Source organism: Phalaenopsis equestris, unplaced genomic scaffold (assembly GCF_001263595.1).
Source record: "Phalaenopsis equestris unplaced genomic scaffold, ASM126359v1 Scaffold000276, whole genome shotgun sequence".
NCBI classification, from domain to species: domain Eukaryota; kingdom Viridiplantae; phylum Streptophyta; class Magnoliopsida; order Asparagales; family Orchidaceae; genus Phalaenopsis; species Phalaenopsis equestris.
The window spans coordinates 787,449-798,118 of NW_018164718.1; the positions used below are offsets into that span (position 1 = coordinate 787,449).

The 10,670-nt window shown below is 34.7% G+C and overlaps 1 protein-coding gene across 1 annotated transcript in view; it reads right to left on the reverse strand.

The window, feature by feature from the left end:
• Window positions 1-7,320: 7,320 nt before the first annotated feature.
• Window positions 7,321-10,670, reverse strand: part of LOC110024792 (probable indole-3-pyruvate monooxygenase YUCCA10) — a 15,624-nt gene continuing 12,274 nt past the window's right edge. The window contains exons 2-5 of the mRNA XM_020724950.1: window positions 9,847-10,428; window positions 8,982-9,215; window positions 8,120-8,242; window positions 7,321-7,560 (exon numbers count right to left, since the gene is read on the reverse strand). Of these exons, the coding sequence (XP_020580609.1) occupies window positions 7,372-7,560; window positions 8,120-8,242; window positions 8,982-9,215; window positions 9,847-10,428 (1,128 nt within the window). The 3' untranslated portion in view covers window positions 7,321-7,371. The remainder of the gene's footprint in view (window positions 7,561-8,119; window positions 8,243-8,981; window positions 9,216-9,846; window positions 10,429-10,670) is intronic.

A 10,670-nucleotide genomic window follows, 5' to 3' on the forward strand; every position in this document is an offset into this window, starting at 1 on the left:
CAGTAGCGGCGATCCAGTAGCGGCGATCCAGCGGCGCGAAGATCGCTCGGCGATCCAGCAGCAGACTACGAAGCGAGACCTCGGATGCGAAAAGCTAAAATGAGATGAGCGTGCTGCCGCTTAACGCTGTACTATTTCAGCACAACCAAAAAAACGCAAAATGAGGAAAATGCAGATTTACAAACATGCCACTAAATTTTTATGCATTTATATATCTAACAATTAAATATCAATTTTGATGTATTCTCAAAGATCTACAATAGTACAATAATAATTTAGCGCTTCATTAGTGAACAAAAATCTAATATATATAAATAAAAATAAATATACAAAAAAACACGCCTCAATATTTACATGAAAATCCTAAAAAAGTAGAGAAAAAATAACGGCATCTAGCTAGAGCTGTCAAAAAAGTTCATTGTTCGCGAACAGCTCGTGTTCGGCTCGTTAAGTAGCTTGTGTTCGGCTTGTTCGTCTCAATCGTTAAATAAACGAGCCAAACACGAACAAGTTTTTAAAGCTCGAATTATAAATAAGCCGAACACGAACAGTTTTTTGTTCGCTGATGTTCGGCTCGTTTTAGCTCGAAATAAAAAAAATTATATAATTATTTATATAATAATATATTACATATATTATTTCTATAATAATATTATTTATATAGAAATCTTCCTCTTTCAGTTCCGAACCAAATGTACAACTAGAATAGAAGAATTTTCAAGGATTAATGGAACTTCTTGTCGACTGGTATTCTCCTAGTGTTCGAAATCTTGCTAAACAAGGATGAATACCAAAGCACTGGTCCAAAGATGAATCCCACCGCTTCGAAAAATTCTGGAATAACGAGCATTACAAGTTGAATTCGAAAGAAGGTGTAGGATTATTCGGGACTGTTGGACCAGTTGATGATGTGGAATATTGCTTGGTCGTCACCAACCATTTAGAATCCGATAGAGTCTGCTCAGAAAAGACTCAAGTTTTTCATAATAACTGTCTAGAAATGTCAGATGATTTTGAAGACCTCCAATTGGAGATGCACCCCCGGAATTGGAGGAGGAAATTCAATCTACAATTTACGAATATATATATATATATATATTTATATCTAAGTTAAAATTATAATATCTTAAGAGGTAAAGTGGTTAGTCTTTTATTTTGTATATATTTGGTCCAGGTTCGAATCTCACGATTTACATCTATTTTATTTTATTTAATTTTAACGAGCCAATTTCGAGTTGAACACCAACACGAACATTTAAATCGAGTCGAACACGAACACACAGTTCACGAGCCATTTTTTAACACGAGCATATTTCGAACACGAACTGTTTGGAACGAGTCGAATATGAGCCAAGCCTAAGCTCGCACGAGCTCGGCTCGTTTACAGGCATACATCTAGCACGGTTGAAATAATTCACTATGTAATTGTGAATACATTAGTCTATTCTTCTATAAAATTAGAGAAGAAGTTATAATATTGATATACAGTGATGGCTCAACAATAATAGATATAATAGAACGTTAAGGTCGTAGTCGATGGCTATGAAGCAAGTACCGCGTCATGAATGTTGTAGAGTAAACTTGTTATAGTTGTCGTAAGTGAATGTCGTGGTAATAGTTGGTTATGTGCCTATATAAGTCATATATAATTACTTCGGGAGCATCAGTTGTCATAGAGGTCGTAATAAAGAGTTATGGGAGTCATGAGTCATGCAGTTTATAAAGATAAATTGTGCGACGTTCATACGCAACGGAGGCTGGAGTTGGAAGTCGCATGGGTTAGGACCTCCTAGACTTTAGCTAGTCACTTAAGCGGTGAGTTGTCATGACATATGCAAGATCTATGTGCCAGAGTTGGGAGCCTGTTTAACTACTATTAGAGAAATTTATTCCCTCCACAGTACCAAGAAGACTAGTGATGTTGAAAATGAAGATAGGCTCTGATACCACTCAAATTCTCATTCATCAAGATATTATCCACTTTGACCTAGTGGTCTCACCATTTTGTCATATAGTACAATTTTTCAGGTCACCTATCTTAAGATTGCTCTCGCATGAGTAAGCTAAACTTCAATATTTATGCTTCAAATGTTACACTAAAATATGTATTAATCTTTTAGAGTACAATTTCACTCTATTTAAGGGATTGCAAGTGTGAAATGCTAGCTAAATATAGCAGCAGAAGCTAAAAAATCGAGAGTTGTTTTATGTCTTGACAATTAATTTCTTCAAAAATTTCATTGGTGAACTATACCCATAAGCAACTAAATCTCTCAAGAAAGTCAATGCTGATTGAAATTAATAAATTTTTTTTGAAATTTTAGTAGGTTATTTAAAGTTTGGGACATGGAATTTACAGACATACCACACAATTCTTATCTATTTACATACCAAGCACCCAAATATTCTTAATTACATACATACCACTCAAATCTTTAACATCACATAAAAAAAATTATTGTCATCACTAACTTTTTAAAAGTAAAACTCACATTTTCACGCATAAGTTTATGACACCAAGGGGGTAAAAATGTAAATATCAAACTTTGGGCGTTAGATATGTAAGAAAGCGTGGTATATATATAAATTTCCCTTGGTATAATTGCATAAATGAAAGATTTATGGTATAAATATAAAAATAAAAATATGTGTGCCAGATAATGTAAATATATAGAAATTGAGGGGTGTATATGTTAATGCCCCTACTTGATATAGTTTTAAAAATCGTAAATATATAGAAATTGAGGGGTGTGTATGTTAATGCCCCTACTTGATATAGTTTTAAAAATTATATTTTATCTTTAAGACTAATAGATCGAATTCAACGAAACATACACAAGTAAAGGCTGAAATTATAAAAAATGAAGGATCTAGCACTAAATATTTAAGATCATATAAAAAATAACACCATTATTAGCATGTTATAAATGCAAATTGATTTAAAAAAAAAGATAATCTAATAATCTCAATTGGATATAGGCTACTGATCTATAGGAATGGGAAGTGGGGATGAAGTTTGAATGCTATATATGTACATACATAAGAATTGTGTGGTATGTATGATCTAAATACAACATTTAATATGTAAAGGGGTCGAGAACAAGACCTAGCCATGCAAAGTAGCCAAGAGTTGAAGCTAGGAAAAATGTCTTGCTAATGCAGTTAAATCTGGGTTATGAAGTTGAGAGCAGCAAAAGGAATCAGAATCATGTTGGAAAATTAATCCAAAATGCCAACAAATGAAGCTTATACAAAACCTTACATGAACATGCAGAGCAGATTTCCCCACCCCTGCAGAAAGGAAGGACCCCCAACATGAACCAGCGAACCTACAGTTATATTTATATGTCCACAAGGTAGACTTGGGGCCTCAGTGGCTTGGGATGAGGGGTCCGTGATAGCCCGACCTGGCTACATCTACCATCCCCTCCTTTGACTACCCCTGTTGTGCCCTTTCACTCCCTTGCCTTTGTTGATATCATTTTGGCGGCTTGATGTCGATGAGTTGTCGTTTGTTTGGGATATGCAGATTGGTCCTCTATCTTACGATCCGAACATGCTCCGATGCATTGGGATACCCCCTTTGGGATGATACAGTTATTTCAAAGGTTTCGTTTGCCGATGAGTCTGTTACCCATGTAGGGACCGTAAGAGACTCATTCTCTACCCCGTGGTCTAACAGAAGCTTTGAAAGCATCGAAGCATCCCCCTGCGAGATAACCTCCTTTTATAGTTCTGCGCTAGTTAGCACTATTGAGTAAGAAAAACCTCATTGGATCAAGAGTATTCTTGGGCAACACTTAAGATATAATTAACTAAGCGGGATATGTCTCATCAGAAGAATCCTTGACCCCAGAACAAACACCTACACCTGAATCTCTAATTATGGGTAGCCTACGTAGGTACTCATTTGCGGATACCAGTCCAAGGTATTTTTGCCTGATTTTTTTTGGCGAACATATTTGACCATCCTTGCTATGTTTACCACATGTAGGCTCTCCACATTTTACGTTTTCTTTTGTTTGTTGTCGTTGTTGTTTGTCCTTCTTTTTTGTTTCATCTCTTCTTCTGGTCATTCATATGACCCAGAAGAGAGACTTATTCGAGGAAGGGATGTATACGACGATCGACAGATTGACGACTCCTTAAAAAATAAAAGAGTAAAAAACAAACAGAATCATACCTTATAGAGATCCTTAGTTTGACAAATTTCAATAATTATCAAAGTAGATATAAAATCAGGATTCCAAGTCCTAAGCTTATTTACTATAATTTTTCCTAAGTTATATTATGACATTTTTTAGGCAAAATTATAGTAAATTATAATGAATCCCGCTACCACAAATCAACAAATTTGGTTTTTAAATTTGTAGTGTTACTTGAGGACAAGTAACGTTTAGGTTTTGGGGATTTTGATGTTTCCCTTAGCATGCTTAATTTCCTTTAAATTTAGCATTTATTCTTAGATGAAATTATACTTTAAAGAAAGAGATGTTTATTTTTTTTCTTGCAGGTATAACAGGTAGGAAACATGGAGTGAATCAGAACTAATGCAAATTGATGCAGATGTGAAACAGAGCTAAACGGATTCCAGCACTCTGGCGTCTAGGTGCAAGCTTTTGGGAGCCAAGGTGCTGCCTAGGAGTTCCTTGGTGCCAACTTGGCGGCTAGGTGCTAGTGTTCTCCTAGGCAACCACAGACTGGGCACCAAGGCGTTGGTACATGCCAAAACGATTTCTATAGTTATTCAACACGATGAGGTGTGTTATTTGAAAAATTTTGATACTTAGAGACGAGACTCTTGGCATCTCCGAACCTTTGGAAACCCCAAGGAGACCAAGGATTCATAGGTAGATCTATGGTTTATCAATTTTCACTTTTCTTGAGATTGGTGAGGGGTTTTTAGAGAAATTTGTGAGGGGGTCATTTCAACATTGTAGAGAGCACTTGTATACCTTATTGGAGGGACATTTCATTTCTTTTCAGAGGAAAAAAGTGATGTATCGTGTTATCATTTGTCTTGTATTTTTTTGTAAAAACACATTTAATGGATTTATTTTGTTAATTGATGATGATTCCTGTTGTGTTCCTCATGCTTTGTGAGTAGATTTCCATGCATTTTTCTTGTGATGAATAAGTAGTATTTTAAGATGTGTAGAAAGCTTTTAAAATCAGTTTTCAACGTCAATGTGGTCAGTATTCTTCTATGCTTTATTTACTTTTTGTATAGGCAAATAAAAATTGTTAAAAATCGTTGTGATCCATTAGAACTGGGAAGAACGGTGGACGAACAACAAGAGTATTCACATTGTTCTATAGACTATAATGAAAGTAGACTTTAAACAATGCAAATAGATAAGAAAATATGCTTTGATGGGTTCAATCTAGAGTTTAAGAAATTAAAACTTGGTTAACCAAACTTTTTTACACGCTCGGAAGATGGTAAACAAGATAATTGCTCCTATTTATCACTAGATACAATAGCAATTTGTAGTATTTGATCCTACAATCCACTTAAGCAATCACAAGAGAAATGTAGCTTTTACATATTGATATTCACGAAACCAATTGATTTAGTTAGATGTAGCTTTAGAATTAGTGCTGTAATTTAGGATTTTTTAGGAAAACTACCTTAATTGACATTTCAAACTAAGACCTGAACTTAGTATACTAGAAATTTGCATAAGGGATTCGTCACCTCACTCCTTGTGGGATCGACAATCTAGACCCATTAGAGCCCTATATTATGAAACGATACGCACATTTGCGTCAGCAACCCCAGTGTTTAGAAAATTTTGAATTTAAAGATCTAATCAAGTAGCTTGGAAAATAATGAGTTTTCTAGCGTCGTTGTCAGGGAACTGAATTATTGTGTCAATTTTTGGGGTGCATCAATTACTTTAAGTGATCACATAAAATATATTTCTTATTAGATTACAAATCTTAAAGTAGTATATGCATATATACTTAAAGATTTGTTTAGTTCACACTAATTGTTCCACTATGAGTTTTCCAATGCTTAAAGATCATAACAGAGTTTAAGATGCATATGGTCAATACACAACTAAATTAAGAACAACGTGATGCAAAACAAACTATACAATTTCATCATAAAAATAGTTCAATTTCACCATAAATAAAGAATAAAATTATTAGTTCATAACTTAAGAAAGTGAAAGAGAGATAAAACACTTAAACTTTCAAAATTATACTAGAATAAAATATATTTAGGAAAGAAGTAACTAGAATTTTTATTTCTTGGATCCGATATATTAATCTCCTTTCTCTCCTAGGGCAATTTACTTATTTGGAATCTTCTTGTTTGTTCTTCAAACTTGATCTCAATTCACTCTCTACATTGACACTTGTCCACATACCTTTACATTTTTTTTAAACTAACTGTCAAGAGTCGTCACACTGTGATATTAGTCATATGGCATTACAACACTATGAATGCTATTGTGGGGCTCACCTACTGTCATGGGCAAGCCTATAAATTTTTTTAGTATGGGTGCACCGTCATTGTGTACAAAAAGTTAAATAAACACAATATACTAAAAAGTGATATGATAGCTTATTATATGAATTTTTGTTATTTTTTCCTTACATATTTCCTTAAAAAATGTAAGGAAATCAAGTAACTATTCATCCAAGTAGCACTTGAATCAACTTTAGGGACAAAAATGATGAACTCATTGAAGCAATAAAAATATGGTAAACCTGTCTTTCAATTCCAATCAATTTAAGCTCTTAATTTAGCATACTCAGCTTAGGGATCAGCCAAGCAAAGTCTAAAAGGTATTCCATCTAACTTTGACTAGGCATAGTCCCCTATTGTCAACAAAGCCTCTCTTCCAAACTCACCAATATTCATCATTCAAGAACTAAATCAACTCGCCAAAACTCAAGCCGATATAGTGAATATGGCGAGTAATTTCACATGAATTCCCCTCTATACTTGAAACATTATTTATTATTAGCTAAAATTTAGTTGACCTCATTCGTTTTACAATGATTAATGGTTTGTATTTTTTGATATAGTTTTGATTTTAATACTTGGTGCAACTTGCAACTTGCCCGGTAACATTAAAATCATTTGCATTAGTCTTGTACTTTTAGATAATATAGAAAAAATTAAGAGCTTCTTTTCTTATTCTTGTTAGTATAATTCTAATATTATCCACACAAAAGATTAAAGTGAACAGATCGTGTTAAAAAAATACAAACAAATGCCATCGAGAAGATAATTATCAGCGAAAGAATATGCAACCTTTCTTTATTTCAAATATTATGTTATGCAAGGAAGTCTCCTGCCGGGAAATGATAAGAATTAGTTATTCTTTATGACATGACAACATGTTTATTTAATAACTAAACTTCTTTCTGCTCCTCATTTTGTAATATGTTGCTTATATCATTTGCAATGCTTATTGCATCCTCAGCTAAACCGTAAATCCCTCTCCTAACGAGGCCTGCACAATAGAGTCCATTGTTCCCTTTCCAATGTTTGGGGAACCTTTGCTTCGCCATTCCATCATCACCAATAAGGAAATTATCACCCTGTGCATTAAACGAACAACTTATGTTAATAAATTTTATTTTAAGCATTCAATTTTTTTAATTACTATTACATAATACATATACTATTTCTCTGTAAACTTGATTTCATCTGAGGATTTGATAAATATTGTTGTTCACACTTCTAATTCTTTAAAAGACATTGATGAAAAAAGTGCATATAATGTAACACATTATCTCAACATCGTATATGTGATAATGACTCGAGCATAAAGAATGAGCTATAGTATTATCTGTACATTTTTTCGTTGATATATAGATTAAATATCACACACACACACACAGTTAAAATGGAAGTATTTTTATGTGATATGAAGGATTTAGGAGGTACAAATGTATAAAGCAAAGTTTAGGCGTTGTAAATATAGGAACTAGGCGGTATGCATGTTAATGCCATCATAAAATAATTACTGAATACGGAAGTAAACATAAGCATCACATTTGAGTAGAACTTAGACTGAATTTAGTGATTAATCTACTTTTTAAATTAATTTTAGGAAGATAAGGGTACTAATCACTATTGGAACGATTAGTTAGTTACCTTAAGCCACTTCTTAACCGCGCTTCTATAACCCGTTGCGAGAATAATAGCATCAAAGCGGCGCTGCTTCCCGTTCACGAAGTCAACATTCTTGCCTTCGATAGCTGTTATTTCAGGAAATACCTACTCATTCATGAAAATATGAGAATTATAATCATAAGAATATGATAAAAATTCATATAATGATTAAGAATAATAGCCAAAAAAAGTTCAAAGTATATACATTTTTTGATCCATGGTTGCAACTAGGGTTATTAAAAAAGCGAATATCTCATGTTCGAATCATTCGTTATGTAAGCGAGTCGAACGAGAATAATTTTTTTAAGCTTGAATTATAAAGAAGCGAACACGAGTAACTTTATGTTCAATCGTATTTGTCTTATTTTAGCTCGAAATAAGGAAATTATATATGATATTTATGTAATAACATATTATATATATTTATATATATATGTAGAAATAACAATAATTTGTGTGGTCATGTGATTTTGTGACTTTTATTATATAGAAATAGTGAAGGTTTGAATGCAACGCTTTACGTCTATGTTTTTTTAATTAATTTACAAGAATCAATTTCGAGCCAAACACGAACACATCATTCACGAACAATTTAGAACATGAGACAATTTCAAACATAATTAATTGCAAATGAGCCAAACACAAGCGAAAACTGAGCTTGCTAATACTTAGCTCATTTACAACCCTAATTTTGATAGCCGTCTTGTAGTGATTAACATTAACCAGATGTTAAAATAATGAAGATATGCAAATAATGTTATTAAAATAATAATAAAGTTCATTATAAGACATGTACAATAGAGTTCAACAATTTTAAGTAAGAAATTGCGAGATTTGGAGGAACCTCAATCTCGCCGGATTTAATCTTTGAGAAAGTGCCAGCATCCACAACGGGGTAGAATAGAGTGTTCATTTTCAAATAAAGGGGTCCCTTACTTGGCCGGTGCAAACCATACTTGGCCGTGTTCCCCATCCACATGTAGCATAGAGTAAGAACAATCAAATCGACCCAACTAAATGGCAAAATTTTCATGGCGACAAGTGCAATCCGCCATATCTCCCTCGTTACCAGATGTACCTGCATGCATGTTCCCAATGCCAATATAAATAAATCATTAATCTAATCAATCTTTGGAAGCCATCAAAATGTACATCTTTAAAATACATTGAAAGACAATATAGTAACTAATATAATCCAGCCTTACTATTGGCTCACAATAATATATGTTAGAGACTTCTAATAATTGATTTTTAGATCATCTGTTCTTCATTTTCAGAAAATTTATAGTCAGTCCAGTGTAGAGCGAGGCCAGGCTCAGCTCGTGTTCGGTTCGTTTATATTTCAAGCTCAAAAAGTGTGTTTGTATTCAGCTTGTTTGCTTAGCGAGCAGAACACGAACTGTTCAGGAATAGAGAACAGTTTTGACAACCTTAATTATATTAAGTTTTTGTACATCGATCGGTGTTCCTCCCCTTTAGAATTATTGGCATGGATTAGCTGTCCTCATAGATATATTATATTATGATTCAACCTCCGTATCCATTTTCTTTTATTTTTGGCTAGGCTGCAGAGGGTATATTGTAAGTACTACTGTAGCTGGTTCTTTTGCTGCTGTTCAAAATATATTAGAGTTTCGTTTTGTTCAGTACATTAAACTATTACTTGTACAAGTGAATACCGAACATAAAAATGGCTCCGAGAAACGAACCTTGCTCCGCACCACAATCGTGGCTCGGGCCCCACATTCCGCAAGGTCGCATGCAATCTCCATGCCCGAATTCCCGCACCCAACTACAAGTACATCGAGCCCTTGGTAAGCCTTCCCGGTCCGGAATTGATGCGAATGAACCGCCAACCCCTCAAACCGGTCCAGACCGACAATCCCGGTCGGCAGCACCGGCTCATCATTCTCCCCCTTTGCAACCACCACGAATCGAGCCTCATATTCCTCCACCTCACCGGTCTCAAGGTTGGCCGCGAGAACTCGCCACCGTGCCAGTGCTGATTCGAACTCGGCAGAGTCAACTCGACGGCGGAATCGGATGTGGTGTTCGAGCCTAAAGGCCACCACGTAGTTGTCGAGGTAGCGGATGAATTCGGTGCATGGAAGGAAGGTGGGGGAAGAAGGGGGATGTGGTAGAAGGGGGAGCTCGCAGTATTGTTTAGGGAGGTGGAGGTGGAGGCTGTGATAGGCATGGTATCGCCATAGCGGAGCAGTACAGTCTTGTCGGTCGAGGAGAAGAAAGGGGATGAGCTTGGAGGTCAGACATTGTTGGTTTTCAAAACCAAACTTTAAACGCCAACAAAAATGGAGGAATTTTTTTAGTAGTTCACACACCCTCTACATTTTCTGGTTTAATTTATAAGCAAATACATCACATTTTTCTGAAAATAAAACTAACTAACCACTTAACGGTTTTCCTAACCACCTAACCACAAAACGGTTTTCAAAACTTCCTAATCCACATGAAAAATGTGCAAAAATACATAAACAATTTCTAGAGACAACTAGATTAACACAACAATCTCCTC